Source organism: Propithecus coquereli, unplaced genomic scaffold, assembly GCF_000956105.1.
Source record: "Propithecus coquereli isolate 6110/MARCELLA unplaced genomic scaffold, Pcoq_1.0 Scaffold110, whole genome shotgun sequence".
NCBI classification, from domain to species: Eukaryota; Metazoa; Chordata; class Mammalia; order Primates; family Indriidae; genus Propithecus; species Propithecus coquereli.
This window is the reverse complement of record NW_012134970.1, coordinates 1,042,350-1,069,126: the sequence shown is the minus strand read 5'-3', so window position 1 is coordinate 1,069,126 and position 26,777 is coordinate 1,042,350. Positions and strand designations below refer to the sequence as shown.

At 33.2% G+C, this 26,777-nt stretch overlaps 1 protein-coding gene across 1 annotated transcript in view; it reads right to left on the bottom strand.

Moving 5' to 3' along the window:
- The window catches only part of NIPBL (Nipped-B homolog (Drosophila)), a 269,747-nt gene that overhangs the window by 90,494 nt on the left and 152,476 nt on the right, over positions 1–26,777 (bottom strand). The window contains 6 exon segments of the mRNA XM_012649432.1: positions 112–215; positions 2,240–2,329; positions 2,430–2,501; positions 2,757–2,954; positions 7,110–7,292; positions 20,589–22,214. Coding sequence (XP_012504886.1) covers positions 112–215; positions 2,240–2,329; positions 2,430–2,501; positions 2,757–2,954; positions 7,110–7,292; positions 20,589–22,214 — 2,273 coding nt within the window.

The following is a 26,777-nucleotide window of genomic DNA, read 5'->3' as shown; positions in this document are numbered from 1 at the left end:
AATCATGAATTTTTTCAAAATTATTTACTTCACAATTTACCCTGACAACCTTAAACTAATTTCAAATGTTAGCTATTAAGTAAATTTATAAATTTTACTTAAATGAGATACCTTATCCATTATACCCATTGCTTTAATTTTAGCAGATTCACTGCCAAGTTCATTAAGCTGATGTTTTCCTAAGAGCAGTTCCTGAGGGATTTCATCATCATCACCTGAAAAACCACATATAAACATATTTTAGGTAAACAAAATAGCTCAAAATGGCAAGCTTAATTTTTTAATAAAATTGTTGGACACGAAAACAGATACAAACAAACTAAATAATTAACAACTTAAAAGGCCTCTGTAAACCTCAAATAAACCCTAAAGGAAAGAGGACAGGAATTAAAATTAGATTTCTGACTAAGATGGGAAGACGAGATAGATATCTTGTCTTTACCACTTTGGATATACTGTTGACCCTTCTCAACCATGCTTTCTGCCTCAGGATGCTGATCTATATGGACTACATCAACAGTCTCCCAATGCCCTCTGGCATCTGTTTGGGTTCAGCCAGTAGGGTACCCTGTCAGAAGATCAAAGAGAAGGAGAGTGAGGTCAGGGTATTTTTATCCCTGACTCTTTCTTTACAAGGTTTCCTCAGGCTGGCTCTGTCCTCTGACCAAAAGGTACTGCTTCTTTCAATGCTCTACAACATTCTTTCCTACTGAGTGAGTTCTGGTGACTTCTCTTTACCCATATTCTTTTGGGTATAGAGGTGGTAACAGCTTCATGGCTGTTAACCCTGAGTTCTGGCACTATTTAGCCCCTATCATTGTAATAGTCTCTCTGTAAATAACTCCTCCTCAAATTATCGTAATTTGATAGTGCCATCTGCCTTCCTTTTAGGATCCTAAATGATACAGAAGACAATTTCTCAGCACAGAATTGGAAAGTTTTAAAAAAGATGAAACTGATACTCTAAATAATCAGGAAACACAGTGATACTCAGGCAAGTAATTCTCACAAAACAAATACTTTCAAAATAAAGAGTGATATACCCTTTAAGGCATTCTCAAATAAATGGCCTTATATCAAAATTAATGTATGCCATCCATGTAACTTTTGTATAAATTAGGCATTAGTGGTTTTACCAGCTGAAGCTGGCAAAAGATTGTTAAGAGTAGCTCTATACATTGTAAGTAGTGTTTTTATAAACATAATATTTTTATATTTATAGATATAATCTGTATATCTTATTGTAAAAGTAATATATGAATATAACATTAATCCTTCTGTATTCTAATTGGTTTATTATTTTGTTTTCCATATTAGAGTCTGTATTCCCTAAAGCCAGAGGCTAGGGTCTTACTTATTTTTGTACCTCTAGTACTTAACATACTACTCACACATAGTATTCAACAAATATTAGCCACCAGAATAAATGAACAGATGAATGGATTCCCATTTCTGTATCTTTGCTCCTATTAGTACCTTCATTATAGGATCTACTCAAGCTTCACCTGCATAAAGACTTCCTTAATTACTCTAACCTACAGTGGAAGCTGTACTCAGGATTCTTAAGACACTATCAACTCTTAGCTAATTTAGTACTTGATTTTTGTACTGAAATTTTTAGTTTCTTGATAACATGGAATAGATAAGATTCTGCAACTAGACTTCAAGTTTCCTAATAGCACAGATCATGCCTCTGTATCCACTAAAGCAGCGGTCCCCAACCTTTTTGGCACCAGGAACTGGTTTCATGAAAGATGATTTTTCCACAGACCAGGAGTAGGAGCTGGGGGGTGGTTTCGGGATGATTCTGGTGCACGACATTTATCGTGTAGTCAAACCTCTCTGCTAGTGATAATCTGTATTTGCAGCTGCTCCCCAGCACTAGTATCACTGCCTCAGATCACCAGGCATTAGATTCTCATAAGGAGTGTGCAACCTAGATCCCTCACATGCCCAGTTTACAGCAGGGTTCGTATGTCTATGAGCATCTAATGTTGCTGCTGATCCGATGGTAGGCGGCACTTATGCAGTGATGCAAGCAATGGGGAGCGGCAATAAATACAGATGAAGCTTCTTCACTTGCTCACCCTGCTCACCTCCTGCTGTGTGGCCTGGTTCCTAGGCCACCAACTGGTACCAATCCATAGCCCAGGGGTTGGGGACTGCAGCTCTAGAGTAACTAGCAGAAAGCTAGACTCATAAAGTATCGGTAAACAAATACATTTTAAATTGATTTTACCAAATGCAGTAAAATCCATATCTTCCAAATTATCCAAAATATTCTCAATTGAGGCTGTGAATCTCTTAAAAGTTGAAGAGTCCATCATTTCTGCAAGAGAGAACAAATAATTTATTATATTCACTTCCCATGCAGACAAGTGAAGCTGAAGACTATGAATAAAGACAAATTAAATAAACTAAAATGTTACCCTCAGGTGTTAGTTTTGGTTCATAAGCTTTCCTTTTCTTCTGTTTTTCTTTTTTCTTCATTTTTCTAGCAACTAAAATGAACAAAAAGAAATACTGATATGCATGAATGACAACTTAAAATACTGCCACTTTTGTTTTTCATTTCTTCCTGAACATTAATAAAATACTTCAACGATAACCACTGCAAATCCAAACTAAAGATACACTATTGTTGATTAAAAATTAGTTCTTAATTAACTCATAAAAGAATATAAAATATTTTTCAAAGTTAAAGCCCTAAATTTAAATTGGTTCATGTAAGAAATCTGTTGACACTGATAAATTACCCTCACTAAGGCTGGGAGGAGGAGAATAATCTTCCATGTCAGAATCTGATGGACTTCGGTTTCGATAACGACCACCACCTGAACTCCTTCTTCCTTCATGAGAATGGCCACTTCTCCTATGATCCCCAGAGCTTCGTCTGTCACGCTCTTCATATTCCCAAGCTTTATCATCATCTTTTTTATGTCGTTTCCTAGAGGCTAGAAGCAAATCCCCATGACAAATAATTTACCTCATTTAAAAAGACTATTAAAATGTACTTTACAAATGAACCACATGGGAAAAATATCTTTATTTCATGGGTCTAGAAAATTATGAGTGATTTTGTATATCCAGAAGTTTAAATTATGGTATGGAAAGAGTATCACTAATTTTAGCATGATTTACCTAGATTTAAAGATTTTTACATGAACTTAGTTTGCTAATAAATACAGATAGGAAGGTTCTTGGAATTAAACTATGGTGCTCATTTGAATAAAAGGTATTCAGCAAGTCAGTAAAGGTTATATCTAAACCTCAAGATTAATTAAAGCTTGTAAAACAAACTTTATTTAGGATTTGAATGAAAAACAGAACCACCTTAAAGCATTTAGATTATTGATGGGTAGCAGGGTTTGGAGGAATAGTCACCTTTTGAGAAAGTGTTACAGAATATGGGTAACCATATACACCATCAGTTAATAGCTAAGTTAAACCCATAATTAGCAATAAATACCATAAACCCTGATGACCTAACATCACAAGCCTACAGAAACAGAATAAACCTGTATAGCTGTAAATACTCACATATTGAATACAGTTCTCCAACAGGCTTGCTTAAACCCAAAAAGAAAAGCTTCTAAGTTTACACACACTATATAAGCATGTTTACATGTTACCTTCAATCTTTTCCCCATCCTTCCAGAGGTCTAAGCATTCTGCTAAAATCACCAGTACTGACAGGAGCCTCTAGGCAGATCTGGCAAACAGATTTCATCTGACACATCAACTATGATCAACTGGTAATAGCTGTCTAGAGCATTATGTTGAAAATAATTCTGAGCCCCAACAAAGCATCATAGTTCAGCAAGAAAGACTGATTAGAAAATGTCTCCAGTGAGAGCTGGAGGGCAGTGCAAGTGACAAATATTTCTCATACCTGCTCTAGGGTGTAGGCACCACCAGGTTAAAACCAGGGTACAGAACTGATGTGTTCTACCTTAAAATCATATACTGGTTGTTGTAGTGACCACTTGTTGCTGACAATGATAAATTTTCTAGTCTATTGTTTGACTCCCTGGCCTCCTAATGACTGGCTTCTTTTCTGAATCCCTAAATATGATACATACAAAAATACTCAAGACAAATGTCTTGCTTACATCCTCTACTTGGGTGAGATTTAAGGATGCCAACCTCTGGCCCATGCACTCTATTCTACACTTGTGCCATTGTCCTCATGTGGCTAATAAATGTCTATACCCTGGCTAATCTTACCCTTATGTGCTGCCCTATCTATCCATTCATTTTCAAAAATCTAGTTGAATACTAGTTCTGGACCCTTCTATATAATCTATGGACAACACGGTGGGAAAAGGTCATTTTGTTTACTCTTCTTTGTGGCCACAGGTTTGGCACAGCAAGACAATTCACATAAAGGTCAAATATAAATGGATATATTTAAATCTTCAATGATTTTCTTCATAATTCAGCATAAATTTGGTTATGAGGTATGTGAGGAGAGGTAGGACTTTTCCCTTTTATGATTAGGGTATGTCCTAGTACATTAGGCTTGTCTCATGTACTAACATAAGTAGACGGTGTGTGTGTGTATTTGTGTGACAAACACGTCATTTTCGTATAGTATTCACTAAATGTTTTTTTCACAAGTATTGATACGCCTACCAAAGACGAGGGATGACAGCTAATAAGCAAACTAGTTCACAAAGTAGTATTCTACAACCTCAAATGTGATCTACTTTAGCCTTTTTGCATTTTAATTAATTTCCTCAGAAATCCATTTCAAGCATTTATCCTGAGTAGAAAATGCTTGAAAAATCTTACAGTTGTTCACAATTACATAGAATATACTGTATTGGTGGTAATCGTCCATAAGCCTTAGAGATTTTTATTTCACATTTACCAAACCTTAGGCAATTTGAATAAAAATAGGGTGGCAAATTACAAAAACAACCCAACCTCTACAACACACTGTGTGTTGCAAAGAGGTTATTAGGATCCCAACTTATTGTGGCTAACTTGTTCTTTTTCCGTTTCCCTTATTATCCTGAAGATGCAGGGGAGGGGAAGAAACTCAATAGAGAGTTACGTAAAATATGACTTAGGTGTTCTCTACCCTCCCTTTCCAAATTTCACTTGTATCTCTCTTTAGATTCTTATGTGCCTCCTTCTTCACCTTCCCCAGGTACCCAGTGACCTTATATTTGTACTATGGCCATCCAAATCTGTGTGACCCAACTTTCAGAGTTACCCTTCAGTCCTTTCTCCTATCTTTCAATAAAACTATTTCCTTGGTTTTAGATTTTAGGAAACCAATTTGATTAAACTGCAATAAAACCTTAAGTTTCAGAAAGTCTACCTCTCTCAAAGAATCATTATGTTTCCAACTCATGCTCTCATCATACTTTTACATTTTGTACTGTGCTACATTTTTTCTACATTGTTTTTGCTGTGATATGACAATTTGGTTGTTTGTCAACTACCAATTCGACTTCTTCCACCACTCAAACCAATGGCCCCAGTGTCTACTTTTCTATAGCTTCTTGTATAGAAATAAACCTAGTAATATTCCAGGTGGCTTAAAAAAGAAAAAAGAAACAGAAAAGAAAAAAACCCAGAAAAACAGGAAGCTACTCTGATATCTCTTAAAAAACCTTCTAGAGAAACTTTCTTTTTTCCCCAGGAACCTCTCTTTCTCAGCTTTTCTAGAAATGGGTGATATATTAGGGGGAGAGAGGGAGAGCAGTGAGGCATGTATATAAAAGGGAATAAGTTTCTGGGCCACCATATTTCCTTTCTCCTCTTACTTTCCAGAGCTAACCATGTCCCCATATGACCAAAATGTTTGAGTATAATAAAAAAATTAACTTTAGCCATTTTAATATACTGCATGTAAATACATCTCATGATAATACAAATTATAACACTTATACATATAATTAAATGTCGATTAACTTTGTTGTATATTTTATTTCAGTTTTAAAACCTTGTTCAGATCTGTTCAGTATTCATAATCTACTGCTCATCGCTCAAGAGCTCACAATTTTAAAAAGATCAGAGTAAATGAACATTGACTTTGGAGGAGGTGAAGGGCTTCCATCAGCAATATACATTTAAAAATGGCAGCATGCATCTGTCCTTCCTGCCCTTGCTTGTCACACCTCAAGCTATGGACACTAGGTGGAAAAGGTAGAACACACTGGTGGTCTTCCCACTTCTTTTGGTCATTATGTCTAAGTCAGTTGGCACACAAGTGAAGATCTCCCATAGTCTGTTTCCACTGAATGCCGTTTAAGTCAAACAAGGTTGCTGACCCCTCTTGGCTAGGCTCAATTCTCTTGCTCCAGAAGAAGGAAGATAGGGATAAAAGAGAAGAACTTTTTCAGTGGACCAGTAGGAAGACAGGCGAGGTATAGCAAGTCTAGTGCAAAGACAGGTGATCACAGTGTTGTAGAGAGGTAGCTGTGTAGTGAAGAAGCCAGCTCTGGAAAACAGTGAAACAAGGGAGGAATTCCAGGACATAGCTGGGCAAAAGGAGAAGCCAGGTCCAAACCACACAGATAATCTGCAATGTGGCTAATCCATTCATAATTTAGTGATAGTATGGTTTTAAATATTTCTTCATCTGGCTATCTCCTACGTGTCCTTCAAGACTCAACTCAAGTGTCACCTCTTCCAGTAAGCATTCCTTGAACCCCCATTCTGATTTTGATGCCAATCCAGTGTGTTCTCATAGCACCCTGGATTGACTGTTATCACTGTACCTTTCTCACTGTACTGCAATTGTTTATTTACATACTTCCCCCATTAGGCTGAAGGCTCTTTGAAGACAGGGGCCACATCTTATTTGTATTTTTATTCTTAGTGCCTAGCATATAGTAGGAGTTCAATAAATGTTTGCTAAATGCATACAGAAACACACTTGTGTTTTTAAACACTAATTATAGCTCATTTAAAATTTTTTCTTGGTGCCAACTGATCTCATCTTTCACACATTTTTAAAGTACAAAGAAAAAAACTTGCTATACTATATTAAGAATTAAGGTCACTGTGCTCTTGCTAACCCCCCAAATTATGAATGAGACAAATACATAAGTCTCCTTTCAAATTCTAAAATAATAAAGTTATGTTATACTTACATTCAAAAGTTTCATCACTATCATTATCTTCATCTGAACTGATTTCAGCATATTTTGGCTTTTCATTAACTGTGCTACGCTTGCGTTTGTTCATTTTCACACGTTCACAAAGTGGCATGGTGGATTCAATTTCTGCCAGGAGTTCAGGGGGTAATTCTTTTAACACTGATTGATCTATACTACCTATTAATGAAAGGTAAGAAAAAAATTTAAATCTGAAGATAAAAGGAAAATTTTAACTAAATTAGCACAGCAAAAACAAGATATTAGTATTTATGTTTTCTAAGTCACATTTTTAACAAAACACTATTACAACTATAACACTCAACCCTCAACTGATAATACGATTTATACATATGTGTGTATACATATATATGTATGTATTGTTATATAACAACTTTAAAAATATGACACATATTACCATAATAATGAAGGGTAGTTATAACATCAATTTTTTATATAATGCCTTCATTTGTCAGCACTGACCAAAAACTTTCTCAAATTAGAGATCCATTGACATTAGCAAGTGGGTTTGTGGTTAGAGGTACATCTCACATTCTTGGTAGTACCCAAATTTGTTTTGTACAGGAGTAGACCTGTAGAGTTTGAAACTAATGTTACTCCTCAGTATAAATGAGAAGAGTTGGAGGACACTTACCACCCCTCCTTCTCTTCCTCTATGATCTTGGCAGTTGTGTATGGTGGCTAGGATAAGAGCTTTATATATGCTTTTACCTATCATCACTGTCTATTTGAGAAGCATGGTAATGCCTTTAGCATTATGGAGCATTTCTTCAAACAGACAAACCAATATACGCATTTAACTGAAGACAATAGAAACTTGTAAGGTAATAGATCACAAATATTTTAACATATAAATGTCTATAACTGAAAATAGCAAATTCGAATGTTATGAAATAACTTCATATCTTCTCATGAAAAAGATAGGATAAAAATATATCAACATATTACAATAAGAGTCATTAACATCATACTACCTAATCCTACACACATACACACAAATATACACACAGTTTCTATGAAGAAATAAGTTGTTAATACCTATCTTCTTGACAGTTTAAAAATAAATTAGAAGTAGGAAAAACTATTTATTCAAGAAAATTTGTCCCTGATGACTACTAAAGATTACAATTTTAACTTATTTTACTTACCAATGTAAATCTTTGAGTGAGAATAAAAATGATGTCTTACCTGATAAATTTTATGAATTGGGAGCAAAGAGTACCTTAGTGGTTTATAGCAGGTAATATTAGTAACTTATAATCAACATTAACACTATCCTTTATAATGTTCAAATGATAATAACACTTATGTAAAGAATAAAAATAAATCATGACAAAAAACAGGTATCAATTAAGACATATTTCAAAGCCTCAAGAATATACAATTAAATAACTAAAGATACAGAATACAAAGTATTAATTGTAATTATTCTCCTGAAGCTTTTATTCAAATCATAAAGGAATTATTTCAGTGACTTTCAACCTTCTGTTCTTCTAAGGACAGGCATAGCAACAATTTTACCCAACATACAATACTGGTGACTCGGTAAGATTCCAAAGACTTCACTGCTGAGAATCCTGACTCACTAACATTGAGTTTAACTTAGATCTGTGTAATTTTTAAATCATTTAACTTCTCTTTGTATTGGCTTTCTTAACTAAATTTTATCAGTGAGTGCCATTTTTTAGAATATTGGCAGAGGTAAATCAATTTTAGCTTTACATTGTCAGTATCTTCAGTCCCAAGCTGAACACATGTTGCCTTTCATTTAAAAGTCTTTAATGCTTGGAACATCTCTAACTAAGTACATGGTTTTTTGATGGAGGATCATGTTTTCTAGTATACATCTTCCCTTTTCCAGATGACCTATGTATTAAGTATGTTTATACAGATGGTCAATAAATGCTCCCTGAGTACTTAACTCTATGGTTCACAATTTATGTTCATTTACTAATGTACTTCCTGTATAGCTCCTGCATTGCTATATTTTATAGACAAATGAAGACAATTCCAAATCTTTAAAAATGAGAATTATTTTTTGTAATACTTGAAACACAATCTTTTGCGGTTTAAAAATATGGATAACCCAAAGAATTCTGCCAATTTAGCCCATCAAGGGATTTTTTTAAAAAGCAGATTTACCTGATTGTTCTGCTTAGATTGAATTCACATCACAAAGACATACTGACTTGATACTAATAACCCAGAATTAATATTATCCTGCAGATAAATATAGACTGGGCAACAGAGCGAGACCCTGTCTCAAAACAAACAAAAAAAACAATAGATAGTCTAAGGTTTAAATATGTACTGGTATTTGTACCTTTCTACAATGGTTATTATGTCTCTTTTTATAAAAATTCCTTACAATAACCAAACATGGACAACCTGTGTCTTTCATCTGATAAAGCAGGTATCATTTACTCACAGTAGTTTATCCTCTCTTATTACCTTCATCAATGAGAATACTACCAAATTTAATAGCTCTAGTATTTTCTAGATCATTTAAACCTCCATACAGCTTTCAAAGTTAAAGCACTATAATTCAAACACTAAATGTTTTATTTCTGAAGATGACCCAACTATTAATTTTTAAAAATCCAGCAATGGTTAATGTCTCTCAACATACTGTCCTCCAAAAGTGAACCATGTTTCATTTTGGGAACAGAACTGTCTATTCCACAGGTTTATGCATTTTCTGAATTAATCACATCTTTTCTTCCTTTTTATGAAACACTTTATAAATTGGATCAGCCAAGTCCTTTGATTACAAAGGATAAGAAACAAAATGCTCGACTTTCCCATACTTGGGCTCAGGATCTTTAATGTGTCATCAAGGATCCAGACAACTCAGTTCCAGTAGAATAAATCATTTTATATGAGTACAATTATCCATATAACTTATTCACATTCTTTTCCCTAAATTAGGAAATGATCCATTAAATACAAAGATAATGTCTTGCTTTTTCTTAATATATGATGATGTAACTCAGGGACCAATCATTTTAGGGATTGTTGTTGTTTGCCAAGTCATTTGTTCTTAAAAACTTCTTAAAATCTGAAGTTTTGCTAGTGCTTTATGATTTCCTTTGTCATTTCATTTCTTTTGCCCCAACTACTTTATTCCTTAAATCAGGTGTCTGAATTACCATAACATTTTATGTTAATGGCTTGACAGATAACGCCATTTAATCACAATTTTGTGAGATACTACATGTTCAGCTTTTATACATGTATTTCATTAAATACAGTCCACCTCTACATTCTGGCTTTAATAAGTCTAAGGAATACATTTACTCATAGGTATGATACATTTTATTTTAGCAATCTCGGATTTCTAGTATAAATCCCTTGTATTAGCATATTTTCCAGGTAATTAAAACCAGAAGTCATCAAAAGAATTAAAGTTTCAAAGAAACAATGATTTGATAACTAACAATGTGTTTGCTTTGTTTTTTTAAATAGTAAAACAATACTGAGATTAAAATCAATCAGCTCAATTAATAAATCCTTTGAGACTGAAGCTTCGGTCAATGGAAACTAGTCATGTTCAGAAACAAAACTAAGAACTTGACATAAATCTTCAAATTTTATAAATCATAAAAAAAATCTTGGGCAGGCATAATGTAACAGGTCAGTGACAATTCTTCCACTAATCTACTTATACGACACAGAAATAGGATCAAATGGGTCTTTTAACTTCAATTAGAGGTAAGCAGGGGAAAAAAAGAAAAACTTAATAATGTAGGTTGTGAATCTGTCCCTCTAATGACCCTAACTGAGCTAATACTGTTTGAAGACACATATTTTTTGGTACACATGGTTCCTAAATGCAAACCAACTGCCTTTATAAGCCACTGATAGGGAGCTCATCTAAAAAGTATGAACTACTGATGACAGAGCCCTGAAAAACAGTCATATTTAAGAGGCAGAAAAAAAGGGAGGCAACCTGAAGGGAAATGGAAAAAGTGTGGGCTTAAACTATGAGATCAGAACACTGAATGTTCCACAGGGACTCCATGGTACCTAACCTAATGACAAAACTAGGGGCAGAGAGGAAGACTGTGCCCTAGGGACAAAAATTCTCAGTGATTGTAGGTATATGGAAGATTGGTGAATAAAAGATTTGTGGTCACAAAACACTGGCCTCAGAGGAAGAACTCTGACATGTGTGTCTGAACAACTATTTGGAAAGAGCAATAGAAAACAAGGAGAAAGGAAATACTACTTTATGGCACTAAGGCTCATAGGTTGAGTAAAAATGAGTGGAATGAAATGCCATAGCCTCTACAATAGATGTTAATAGTCATCAGGGTAATAAGAAAAGGGCCTATTTATAAATAAGGGGGCAAGATCTTCATTTAAGTGAACAGAAAATCAGTTAGACCACATCACAAGAGAGTCAGAAAATAAACAATTAGAGGGGTTTACATTTTATGTGATGGTTCAGGGTAACTTGAAGTGATGCATGATGAAATAATCTGGCATGAAGTTGCCTTAATTTTGGTAATGAGGCAGAGACCCCAGACACTGGCTGGAAGCCTAATAATGCTTGTTCAGGCTTACAAATTTTTTTTAAAAAAATTTTAAAAAATGGAAGCCTAGCAAACAGTCATTCATCTGTGGGTGAGGAAAGGGTGGCAAAGGTCAAATCTACAGCTATATTCTCTTTTGGATGGCCTCTGAGAAATACTCCTGAAGCTAAAAAAATCATGATAACCTAAGAAATGGGAAGTCTCTTTTTTAATTTTAGCGAGTAACTGTCAAGTTGCAGCTTATGACTCACAAGCAAGTTATTAAATCAGTTTTGTGGGTCTTGACCAGCAGTTGTGTTTAAAGTGAAAGAGAACACAAAAGAAAATGTCAGTGTTTTGCCTATAGTAAGGGTAGGTATTGTTAGTATGTGATTGCATGTGTGTATTAGGATACAACATACATTTCAATTATTTCTTACCTTAGTCACAATCAAAAAAAGTTTGAAAGTCCTTTAAACTATGGTTGCTACCTCTCTCAAAATAGGAGTATCAACTGAGATTGAAAGGTTCTTTCTAGGTTAATTTAAGTGTGGGCTCAGGTTTCTTAAGCTACAGGTTGAATGAAAAATAATATGAAAATATTTTTAAAACTAGTCAAACTTATTTTACTCATAATAACTTGATAGAATACTGGCTACCTTATATCAGAGAGCTTAATTATCTACATCTGTAATTCTGATATAAAAGTTGCTAATGTTACATTTTTGAAGCCCTGTTAAAATAAAACCTTGGATTATTCAGAAATTCTTTTCATTATTTTTGATGCAAATCTTTTTAAAAAGCACTGTACCCATCTCTCTTTTTTTTAACAAGACAACCTCTTGATTCATAGTCATTATTGAAAAGATCAAGTTTTCCACAATGCTGTACATGGCAATGCCTTTAGAAGTTAACTGTGATGCGTAAGGCTATTCTGAGACTATATTAAATGATTCAGGATTTGCTTCTGACTTCTGTATGTCTGCTTGTAATTTGCTGGAATATGTAAACCAAGACTCTGCTAAAAGTATGAAAAAATGTAACACTCAACAAATGGTGTTCAGATTCTTTAACCCATTTATACCATTTTTGGAAATTTATCCCAAGGAAATTTATTCAACGAAACAAAAAAAGCTCTATGTAGAAAATTGTCTAGACCAGTTTTATCTATTATAGGCTTAAAATGTCCAACAATTGGGTAACACAGTAGATCACATTAAAGGACAATTAGGAACATTGTTGGTACAAAGATGGTAAATATAAAGACAGAATGCAAAATGATTAAGTATATGATGTTGCACCTATGTAAAAGGTATCTGTAACTGGAGTGAAAGTAAGTTAATGTAAATACACTAACTACAATCTATACTGAGACATGAATTTCCCTTAAGAAATACAAGTTACATTTTAGGGAAATAAGAAAAAGGTCAATGATTATTTGTGAGGGATTAGATGTTGCATGAAGATGGTGGATTCTCAACAGAGATGAGGTGGGATGAGGCAAGAGCAGTGGAGGACAGAGGACAGGAGCAAAGAAGTAGGAGTTGGCAGTATATGGTTTTAGAGCATTCTGGATAAGTCTGAGTAGTCTTCCCTGGACAGAGCAAGATATCCAATAGGGAGAAAAAGTAATTAAACCTGTAAAAGTAGGTAAGGTTCAGATTTGCAAAGTCTTTTTGGCAACAGGAGTGATATAACTGGAATGTGCTTTAGAAATGTTACTCTAGTAGTAATTCGTGGGATGAACTGGAGCGGGGAGACATTAGAAGGGAAATCTTCTAAAAGCTATTTGATGGATCTATGAGAAAGGTATGGGAGAACAGTAAGTAGGTGCCATGTATTCAACCATTTTTGAAAGGTGGTAGAGTTACCATACTTATCACATCCCACTTTAGGAAATAAGGTTTAGGTCAACATATTAGCAACTATTTAACATGTTAAGATCACGCAGAAACCAGAAAATATCAAATCAAGGACAATAAACCCCACGTGTTGATATTTGTACTACTTAAGTATTTTAATCAATCTGAGCAAGTATTAAAACTATCTTATCATCTACTCAATTGACTATTATTATAACATGCTAAATGTGTAGAGAATTTTAGTAACATCTATTTTATTACATTCTAGAAAACCATTTTTTAACAAAGATAGGAATGGTATTTTTTCTGATACTTTTTGGCACCAATGTTATAAAACCATGTTTAATTTTAACCCATCTAGTCTTACCTTACTTTTTCCCCACTGTACACTAAACATTAATCAAATATTTAAGTTTCCTATACTCGCCATGGTTTTTGGATTTTCATTCTATTCTTGTGTTAAAAACATACCTGATAATCCTATTCTTTTGTACTCACCCAGCACCCTCTTCCTTAAGCTCGATATGGTCCTAACTGTGTTGTGCTTGCAGCATGTAGCACAGTGTTAGGAATGTTGAATGCTTAGTGTAATGATTAGAATACATTTGTCATCTTCCAAGAAATTTTTCCACATGAAAAGCCTTTTTGAAATTGTAAAGGCAGTTCTTAGTTGTTCTATATTGATAATTAGAGAAGTATACCCACAAAGGAAAAAGATAGGTATAGAAAATTAGTAATGTGACAAATTTAAGATATTTTAGAGGCAATTTAAGTTTATATACACTTAATTATTATATATTTACTATATAATATCCTCCATTACATAAAGATAAGTATTCAGGAATATTAAATATCCTGCTAACATATATTTGGCTAATTTCATACTACAGTTACAAACATTGGAGAAGAAAAACTCTATCTACATCTATCTTTTTATATGCACATAAACATACTCAAATGGCAGTGGAAAATGCAAATTTTAGGTCTCATCTGCTACAGAATAAACAATCTAGTTATCACATTCACCATGTAAAATTTCAATTTTACATCAATATCAGGTTCAGCAAATACAGGCAACAAGATCAAATTTTCCCTATTACCTATTTTTATAAATAAAGTTTTACTGGAACACAGCCCTACACACTTGTTTAGATATTGTCTATGGCTGCTTTCACACTACAATGTTAGAGGTAATTGACCTACAAAGTCTAAAATATTTACTATCTGGTCCTTCACAGAAAAAGTTTACTGACTGATCATTATCACATCATATTTTATGCAAAATGGAACAAAGTGCCACCTATCGTACAAGTATAGTCACTATATAGTTATATTCTGTACAGTTTAGGTCACTACAAAGTGAATGAAGACAAAATATGAAGGAATTGGTTTGTAGGAACTGAAAAGAACACGATTGTAAATAAAGCAGGCAACAGATTTTAAGAAAAATTCAGTTTTAAAAGCACTGCAGTTTTGATATTGATACCAGCATCACAAAGATTTCATTAATGTTCAGTTATTAAATTACAATGTAGAAAAACTATTAAAAACAACATGCTTTCTAAAAAGTTTATTTATTTACCGACAATTTATTACTCAATACAGAAAAGTAGGAGGTGGAGATCAAATGATTCTTTCCTTGCTATGTATACACAGTGAGAATAATAAATTGTGGTAGCAGTATCTTCAAATATACACTAAACGTAAAGTATATATAAATCAAAATGTATTTTCAAGAATTTCTTTGTTAGATAAATTCAATTAAAAATTGAATGACTACATTCCTTTATATAAAAAAATTGAACAGACTTTAGCTTTTACTATAACAATACTCATTTTGGTCCTCATAACTGCATAATATAGGAAGGAAATTGATTTCTCCATTTTAAAAGTAAATGAGGCCGGGCGCGGGGGCTCACGCCTATAATCCTAGCTCTCTGGGAGGCCGAGGCGAGCGGACTGTTTGAGCTCAGGAGTTCGAAACCAGCCTGAGCAAGAGCGAGACCCCATCTCTACTAAAAATACAAAGAAATTAATTGCACAACTAAAAATATATAGAAAAAATTAGCCGGGCATGGTGGCGCATGCCTGTAGTCCCAGCTACTCGGGAGGCTGAGACAGAAGGATTGCTTGAGCCCAGGAGTCTGAGGTTGCTGTGAGCTAGGATGATGCCACGGCACTCTAGCCCGGGCAACACAGTGAGACTCTGTCTCAAAAAAAAAAAAAAAAAAGTAAATGAACCAAACTTGAAAGATTAAGACTTATTTAAGGTTTTTATCCCAGTGTTCTTTGTACTATAATTTATAGTGGGTTTAAAAGAGAATTTTCACAAGTTGGCACATTAGAAGTCAGAAAGTGCTATTTTTTTGTAGGCAAGGAAGGGAATCCATATTTTTCAAAAATTTTTATTTATATTAAAATATTAAGCAGGTATTCATTATCTTAATATATGGAACAAGCCCTTGTAATGCACAGTTTAATTTTTTTTTAGACTAAGAGGAAACTCAATATGTAAGAATACAGATTATTTCTTCATAAATAGGAGTAGTTTCTCTCAAAATTAATATTTTTCTATTTCTAGAATTAACATTTTCTCCTCATCTGTCAATAAGACAGCTCTTTTCACAGATAAGAGAACCCTACAGAATCTATGTTTTGGGGCTGACTTGAACTATGGAATGGAGAGGAGAGAGAATATCTCCAGCAAACTTTAATAAATTTAATTTTTATGTAAAAGTTTCTACTTAATGCACCTCTGTAAAGTGATATTAATGTCAACTATCTACTAAGCATAATTTGTACCAAAAATTTCTACAAATGGAAATCACAGGCACAAGTTTTCAAAATATTGCTCTAAAATCACTCTCAACAACAGCTAGGTACAAAAAAAAAAAAAAGAAAAAACCAGCTAGGTACATATTTTGCAAAATTCTGTAATAAATATTCTCTAATCATTTCCTAACATTATCACGGATACTAAAGTCTTTATAGAAACTGAAAATTTTCAGGAAGGTATTTTATAAAACTGTTCAAATGAACCAAAATAAATGTCCACTGCAGTATCATCAAAGATTATTAACTATCACAATCTACTTTACAGAAAACACACTGAAAATTCCTCAACTTAGGAATTCACAAACTACGCCACAAATTTACTCTTAGAAATAGTTATTTTCTCTCAAACTTACAGAAGCTGAGGATCCTAAACACAATCCAACTAGATTATTTAGTGCTAGGTAAAAGACAACCAGGTAATGTTATTTTAGTGATCAGCATTAGCAGAAGATAACTGAGGTGAAATAACTGTCCCTAGTAATGACTATAATCATCAGCTTATCAAGTAAGCAATATAGGTTAATCATCGTTGACTATTAAAGATGTTAAATACATTCCCAGTGAAGACTACTTTCAGTAACTGTTTACCCTTTTGTTTAAAAGGGATGATCCCAAATAAAAAATGGTATGAGATGTTTCCTGAAAGCACTGAGTCCAAGTAATGGAGAATAAAACACTAGTTGGAAAGAAGTAGGAGGGAGAAGAAAAAATGGTATCCTTGGATATAAAGCTAAGATATTTTGAGACACTCTGAAGTTGTTAAAACACACACACACACACGAAGAAAACACCCCAAACCAAATTGTAAATGTATGTAATTACCAACACTAGACTGTTAATTACACCAAAGGCATTTGTTAGTAGATGATCATGCCAGTCTTAAAGGATCTCATAACTCCATTATTTTAATTTGGTGACATTGTATACTGGGATATATTAGGGTAATATTCTGATAAAAAATTTAAAATGAAGTATTTTTGGCATTTAATATAGTGACTGAAATATATTTTAATAGAAGATATTTTAAAAATTTAAAAAGGTTCCACAAAAGGTTGTTGCCTGACTGCTCCTACCTCCCTCTAGCAAGGAATAAACAAGATGATGGAAAGATTGGGAAGCCAACAGAGCTGGATGGAAAAGGGACTGATATTGAGCCCATCTTGTAACAGCTATACATTAAAATAAAGGGAAAAGGGAAATTAAACAGACATGAATATGAGTAGGTATCCTTCAGAGCTTAACAAAAACTGGGTAGTTGACAGGGTGAAGAAAGTTATGACAAAGTTTAGGGAACAAGAATTTGAAAAATTAAGTAGCTCTTGAACTAAAGGTGTTCTGGTGGGAAAATAAAAGATGAGTATACAAATTTAACCTGCTCACAAAAGCTTTTCTGAACATAGCAGCAACACAGTCTCTATTTATTCTATAGGCATTTAATATGATCTCATTATGTAAGAGGTATTCCCCTAGGTACTAGAAATATAGACATTGCCACAGAAATCAAATCAAATGTAACAATGTCACCTGACATTTAATATGCACATACAAAGGACGAAAATAAGTAATCTAAGTTAGGAGTCACAAATATATACCTCTACCATACATTCAAAATTTATCCCCGTAAAGTATATTCAAGGAATTTCAAATTACTCTACAGAATGAAAATTTCATATATGAACATCAGGTAAAACATTTAAAGGATGGAATTTTATGGCTCTTCCAAGAAAGGAAAACCTACCAAGAATTTTGGCCCTAGGAGTCAACCACAAAAGTATCCCAGCAATATTCAGAATAATTCCTTTACTTAGAAAAATACTAAAACATCAACATATGTGATTTTCTGTGACTCTCCAAAGAAAATCCCAAGTAATACGTACGACAAAGGGTCAGTAATCCACAACTGTGCTTCATATACATATAGTAAAAAAACAATCCACAATTACCTAACTCTGCTATTGTTAACTGAGTAGCAGAGATCTAAAATAAAACCAAAATTAGAACACTACTAAAAAGATAATGGATATGAATCCTAAGACATAAATAAAGCCAAAAGATATCTACATGGCATCCTGAAACAAATCTAGGCACTGAAATATTTTTTCATGAAAAGTTCTGTTATTATAATTGCAAATATATTAATCTATGTGTATGTATACACAAACATGCACATGTACACACACACGTCACTCTAGGCAGACATCAAGAAGCTTACTTACACACTAACATGACCACATCAGGTATAAACATCTGCATTAAAAGTACATTTACGAGAAATATGTTTTATCACTAAAAAGACATGCATAGTCAATGAAATTATATGTGAAAAAATCATGGGAAACAATATGGCAATTACTAATTAGGAGCTATATTCATTTCTTGATGTTCTTTAAGCAGTTGTAAAAGACTCTTTGTTAGAACAGAGCTTAGAAAGCAAGGCTAGTGTAAGCTGAGAAGGCAGGGAGATAAAGATGGTCCAGATCAAGGGAATAAGAGGGTACCACTTTCCATCTTTCATCTGACTCTTCTAAAATTGTATTACTATACATTTTATAAATATAAGCTAACTCCCAAACTTTCACTGCAAAATTTTAAAGAAAATCTTTACCTCAAAGAAAACAATTCTGCTGCTATCCCCCACATTCCACAACAACCTCTTTTCACATTAACAAATAATTCTGAAAAGATGCAAAGTTAAACAATAAAGACTACTTATTAATTAAGGTTGAAGTCTTAATTAATTTTTGTAGGTCTGACTGCCATAATTTAAAAATTAAAAGCTTCACTAAAAAAGTACAAATATTAGTGATTCAGAAGGCAGCTGTGTTTTGTTTTTAAAACATAAAACGAAAATAAATTAACAATGGGAAAAAGTATTTGACAAAAACCAAGTAAGAATAAGAAACATATTAGCCACAAGTCACTTCTTTGAATATTGAGTTCTTTATAGTAATACTATGTCTTAAAAGAACTTTTTTGGTAGACAAACAACAACAGCATGTTACACAAATAGTAACCATTACACTTTTTATAACTCCTAAAACATTGCAGTGTTATACAATTTTCTGTGATATGTAAATGTTCTCTGCATTGTCCAATATGGTAGCCAGTAGTAACACATAACTATTGGTGAAATGAATTTTAAAATTTTACTTAATTTAATTTCAATTTAAATAGCCAAAAGAGGCAATGGCTAAAATAATGAACAATGCAATTCTAGATTTCAAATATTTGTTGAACAATTAAATATAAATATAAGTTCTTAATAAATTTCTTTCATAGAAGTAAAGCTTAGAATCAAATAAACTTTCAGCTCTACTGTCTCCAAAACTATATCTCAATCTAGTTAGACAGCGTGGGCTAAATGGGTCTTGCCACATAGTATCATACAAAATATATTTTAAACACTAGTATACAAAGGAATACAAAATTATATTTTCTGCACAAATGGCCATTATATTTTTAGCACTTAAGATGTTTCTCCCCTCCTGGAAATAATCTTAAGTAACAAGTGAACTTAATTCGACAACCATTCAAAAATAACATCCCCCCCACCAACTTACTTACAATTTAACCCAATTTAAGAGGTAAATACCATTCCCTATTATCTTGGCATATGAAAGGACAAAACTTTATTTTTAAAATATAAAACATATTCGACCATCTCCTCCACAAAATCAAAAATAACCTTTTATGTAATTTATTCTAAACTATACAAATTATCCATAATTAACTCAGATAAATCTATAAGAAAATACTACTATAAGACATTTAATATTCTTAAAATAGTTTATAATACTGATCCTTATATACCATATAACTTTATTCAGATGCTACAAATTAAAATTCAATTTATTACGTCATTGTAGAATGGAATGTCTCTACAGTCAAGGTAACTTTTTAGAGAGTTGTTAAGTACATCTATTCTAACATATAATTCACTTGATTAACAAGCAACTTTCAGAAATATATGAAATAATAGCAAAAGAACTTATCTCTGTAGAATCAAATAGTAGTAAAATTCATGACTGAGTAGTGGGTAGGAGAAAAAAATGGTGAGAGGAAAAAAACTGTTCAATGATAACTTTTTATCTATATTCCTGAAAACAATTCACTATTGTCTGACATGAAGGTTATATTTTCATGCAGTAGCTAATTTTTATAAATTTCCATTTTTTTAATACTTTAGTAACCTTAAAACTTAAAACTGACTATAATACAAATGACATCAGTATAAGCATTCTTACCTTTATTTGACTTTGATGGTTTATTCTTGATAGGTTTAAGGGAACTTCTTGATTTATCCTCTCTATCTTTAATAAGTTTCTGAACATCATCCAAGGACAGTTTTTGCAGAACAACTACAGGCTTAGCTCCTTTATTTAGATCTTCAACTAGTCCCATTTTTTCTACTTTGTCTTTCTGCTCTCCTTTCGTTTCCACTTTCTTTGTCTCCTGAGTAATATTGCCATCTTTATCCCGCTTGATTTTTGGAATGACAAAATTTTTCAATGCACCAGACCTGCCCCCCAGCAAATAACTTGGAAATTCTGCCTTGTTGTCAGGGTGTGCTTTATTACTGTCTACTTTACTCTTGTTACCCTCTGTCCTTTTGTCATCTTTACTATTTGGTGACTTAAAACCAGGTTTATCAGGTCTTGATTTATTAGAATCTCCTTGTCTAACACGAGGACTGTCAGGTCTTGATTTTTGTTCCCCAGAGGATGGTCTTTCCCTTGAGTCCCCTGACTCATGCCTGTGTTTTCTTTCTAGTTTATCAATTTTTGAACTATCAGATTTAATGCCATGTTCATTTCTACTAGAGGATCTCAATGTTTCTGGTCTTCGAACCCTAGACTGATCCCCTCGATGTCGCTCTGATTCACCTCTATCATCTGATTTTTGTTTACTATCATGGTCACGTCTTAGTGACTCAGAAATAGATCGTCCATCAGGTCTCTGCTTTAAGGCTTCAGCTCGTTCCGATTTTAACCGAGGTGAATCACATTTAATATCCTGTTTATGTTTAGACACTTCAGGTTTTTTCTCTGTTGATGGCTTTCCAGAATCCCTCCTATTGTCATGCCTGTGTTTTGGTGTTTCAGGCCGGCCTTCATTTTTTTGCTTTGGAGTTTCAGGCCGGCCCTCACCTTTTTGTTTTGGAGTTTCAGGCCGTCCATCACCTTTCTGTTTCGGGGTTTCAGGGCGCCCATCACTCTTTTGTTTTGGAGTTTCAGGCCGGCTTTCACCCTTTTGCTTTGGGGTTTCGGGTCTTGATTTTGTTGTTTCGGACCTGCCATTATTTTGTTTGTTGTCATTTGGTTTTGTGTCAGACAGTCTATTTTCATTTTGTTTAGGCTCAATTACAGTGCTCTCGTTTTGTCTGGATTCGGTCATTCTGCTCTCATTCTGTTTAAGTTCTTCTGTTTGGGTCTCAATTTTAGTTTCTATCTTATTTTCACTTGATTTTGTCTCCACCAATCGGTTTTCATTTGGTTTCGATTCTGATAATCTATTTTCATTTTGTTTCATTTCACTCTTTGAAAGCTCAGGATCAGACTTTTTTTTAGGTGTCTCAGGATGGTTTTCTGGTGTAGATTTAAGACTTCCAATAATATCTTCCTGAAGAACAGAAATAGGTGCATCATTAAATTGTTTGATTTCTTCAGGCTTTTTTATGGAGTCTGAATCCTGAGTTATAGAAGCCTGAGAGTCCACTCTTCCTGCCTGATGAAGATCAATGCTAACCATTAATGCTGGCCTTGACCCATTTCCCGTAGAACCCGTCTCCTGAGAAGCTGGTCTATTACCTCCTGTAGCACCCCCAGCCTCCTGTGGGTAAGAATCTTGTTTTCTTTTTTTCAAAGGCTTATCTGAAATTTAAAGATAAATATTCCATATCAGTAATAGACATGTATTCTTATCTTATTAAAAACCCTATGGATTTTGACTATCTTTTTAAAGTTATAATGTTTTTCGAATGTAGTGAATGCAAATGTAAATATGCACATATAAAATAGTAAGCATGAATGACATAAAACTTGGAAAACCAAGGTTTGAGGAAATATTCATGCTTAATGGACCTCAATAAATCTTCATGACCATAGTAAAAAGTATTTTTTACTATGTATTTAAATATTAACATAATATTTAAAATATTTGACAGCATACTTTTTAAAGTATATAAATAAATGCAAGACTATAAAATGAATAAACTTATAATACAAACATATATTTATGTTCATAATGTTAAGGATAAACCAGACTCTTCACATAAGAATAAAATAAGGCAACTAGTTATAAATCATATATTCTCACTTCAGATCATTTTAACTGTTAACCAAAAACTACAAATAGCCCCAAATCTGCCAACATAACCAAATAGGAAACATAAGTTTTTACTACATGTAAGATAAATATGGAAAATAGCAGAGCCTCAAAGAAAACAGAAATCATGCCACTGGGGGAAAAAGTAAATGAGTAAGCGAAAGAATCTAATAATTTATCATTAAACTTTAATTAGAATTCAAATTCTTTTAAGTGTTAACAGTGCAAATGGAGTTTAAAAGCTAGCCACAATGTTAGAAGTAAATTTAAATGATAGAAGTAAACTTAAAATAAGGAAGCAATTATATCACAGATACAAATTAGAGGCATATAAGGACTTTTTAGATAAATCCTATCTTAAGCAACTTGCACTAAAGAAAAAGGCTTCTGCTCTTCAACATAAAGTTCTACGGGGTCTACACTGGCCTCAGAAAGAAATAATTTACAGTATTCTGAAATGTAAAGACAAAGACACATACAAACACAAACTCAATACCACAATAAAATGTCAAGGTATTTGGAACAACTATGTATTTCTGTGCATGGTTCCCCAAAAGAGGGCGCTAGGTCATTTTCTGTAAATTGAATTTCCAGTTAAGTATTGGGAATAGTTACATTACACCACCTTGAGGTTTTTCCTGCTTTTATTTACTTGCTGAATTGCTTGACTATGTTTTAAAAGTCATTCTAGTCATTTTAACAACCTCTAAATTCTCTTACAATATGCACTAATGTGATATCACATAAAGAAAACAGTATCACAAGGTTAAAGTCTAACTGACGACAAAAAAACTGCCCCTTATTGTTAGAAAAGCAAGTTCTGAGATTTTTTTCTAATGGTAATGCTTTTATACACCTAAGTTCAATTGTTTTCTTCTTAAAGCAAGAATGAGCAGTTCATTCCAGTTTAAAATCTAATAACATGTAATGAAAATTTACTTCAGATATTTTTTAGCTATTTTTCATAAAACTAAGTTATTGTACTCCTTCAGTTATCCAGAAGTCAAACCTACTATCACACATGATCCATTTGCAAAACAATATCATAGGCCGGGCGTGGTGGCTCATGCCTGTAATCCTAGCACTCTGGGAGGCCGAGGTGGGCAGATTGTTTGAGCTCAGGAGTTCAAGACCATCCTGGGCAAGAGCGAGACCCCGTCCCTACTAAAAAAATAGAAAGAAATTAGCTGCACAACTAAATATATATATATATATATATATATATATATAAAATTAGCCGAGCATGGTGGCGCATGCCTGTAGTCCCAGCTACTCGGGAGGCTGAGGCAGAAGGATTGCTTGAGCCCAGGAGTTTGAGGTTGCTGTGAGCTAGACTGACGCCACGGCACTCTAGCCCGGGCAACAGAATAAGACTCTGTCTCAAAAAAAAAAAAAAAAAAAAAAAAATCATAATAACATATTATCATTAGATTGTTTTCCCTACTTAAAACTAACATTGTAAGAATTTATCTGCAGCTTTCTTCATCAATATCTAAGAAAAAAGCACCCAGAATAGTAAATTTATGTTTATAGAATCCTCTTTTTCAATGTTCTATCATACAAAATAATCTTTATATCTTGCCATATGATACATCAAACAATTACTATCTCATATATAGGATGTTTTATCACCTTATACTTATCTCTAAAACCTTTATAACAAGAATCTAGAAATTCAAATAGTATACCTAAGATTTCTATGTTTTCAATGAAATATTCCTTTGTAAAAGCCATTAAAATGGTAACTTAAGCATACTTAAGAACTAAAATGACAAAGGTCTGAGGCATCTAAAGATTTCTCTTCAAAAATCTGTGGTTCATCCTTTTGTAAATATGAGTTTTCAGAAAAACATTAAAATAGCTTGGCAGGCTGATTTTTAAAGGATTACAAAATACTCAAAGAGTCTATACATCATTGACCTCAATCCAATTTACCTTTTGTCATTAAAATGGAAATTCAACACATAAGTTAATTTCAAAGAAACTATTATGTTCAATTTAAACTATAGAGCCTATGAGTATTTATAATAAAAAATTTATGAAAGCATTTGCACATAAGTAATGTATTAAGATTGGGAAGGGTCATGTAATTTTTTCACGATAAATAAAATATTGCTAAATACTAAGTTCTAATTGTTCAACTAATGGAAAGCACTTCACTTCTCTTCTGTAAATCCCAGAAAAATTATATCACTGTTGTGGCATTTCTTAGATATGTTAAGAGCATGCACATTCTGATTCACTTCGTCTGACTCATTTTCACCATGAACTTACAAAATGGCTCTGAATCTGTACAGGTCACTTTTGTCTATCCACTTTTGTTATCAGTCTTCATTACATCATAATCTTTACCTAATGATGGAAAGCCTTCTCTATGATGAATCATTTTAGTATTTGAGACATTGATTACCTGTAAGCCCTCTTCAGCATTTGGAATCATAAGATTAGCTATCAGAACATATATATTCCTGAAGAAAATGCATACAAAAGATTATAATTTCAAAACCAACATCACTTGTTATCCAGATGCTGATATTTTGAAAATAAGATCCAGTCTTTACAGAAACTCTGAACTCAATTATGCTTACAAGAAAAACAAACTACACCACTTACTTAAATCTACTGCAAGTTATAAATAAAAACACATAGAGCAGAAAGTACAATAATTGTATACATAGTAGCCAATTACAAAAAATGAAAACATCTCACCCCTAAACCATAGTACAGGCCAAGTAGCTAACTGTTCTATTACTGTCCTAAATCCCAGTCTCTTATTCCAAATGACAGTAGGCAATAATTTACTTCTTAAGGGTTATGATGCAAGAATATTATAACATTATAAAAAACATTAGTGAAGCTAAGCCATTCCTTATGCTTGCTAATATGGAAAGTGGACCTTGGGAAAAGATGAAATAGGCAAAGATGAAAAAAGGAACTCTCTCTTTGACAAAAGAAAGCAGGAATTTTCAGCACATGAAAGAGGTATTAATGTCTATGATGGGTCATCCCAGAAGCAAAGATGAATAGCCTTTTAAAATTATTTTTTGTAATTACAGATGCTAAAGTATGAGCAAAAAGCATTGAGAAAAAGGTCCTTTTAGAATATAAAATATTAGGTTACAGTGTTACCTTATCAGTATATAATTAGAACTGCCCAAAGAAGGGAAAACAGACAAAAGGGACATAAATATCTAGCAGCCAGAAAAATGTTTTCTGTGTGTGGAACAGGGACACATTAAGGTCTACCACAGTCTAGGCAAAATATTTCTTAAGACTACTCTATCCCTTTTCTTGAATTCCACAATTATTAGCTACATTTGTTGAACTTTCTAATCTTATTTATATGGTATAGCTTTTTTTTATTTTTCGTTATTGAGTTTGGTTATTGGTTACTTCTCTCCTAGTAAACGAATACTGGCAGGCAAACTCAGACTCTAGAGTATCTTGTTTATTACTCTATCTCATCGGTAACTCAATAGTTGCAAAAAAAAGTTCTTAGTGCCAAATCTTAGAATATACTAAATGTCAATTTTAGAATTTAGTCCAAAAAGTAAAAATAATGGTAACTAGTGATGAATTCATTTCAAGGAAGTTATTTCATATTTCAAGAGCTAACTATAAAATCACCACTTTAGAACAATTTTGTTTTTATTTATGACCTCACCTACAATCTAGACCAATATACACACCTTTAATCTTTCCAAAATCTCAAGGTAACCTCTTATATAAAAAATACTATCCCATCACACCATGCAGAAACTGAATGTGAAATGTCAAAGGTCAAATCAAGTGTCAGGTGGCACCTAAATTCCAAAAGTTTTCAAATATAGCACGTATCACTTAACAACGGGAATACATTTTACAAAATCCATTGTTAGGTGATTTCATTGTGCAAACACCCGACAGTGTATTTACACAAACATAGATGGTATAGCCTACTGCATACCTAGACTATATGGTATAGCCTATTGCTCCTAGGCTACACATCTGTACAGCATGTTACTGTACTGAATACTGTAGGCGATTCTAACACAATAATAAGTATTTGTGTATCTATATATATCTAAACATAGAAAAGGTATAGTAAAAACATGGTATTATAATCTTAT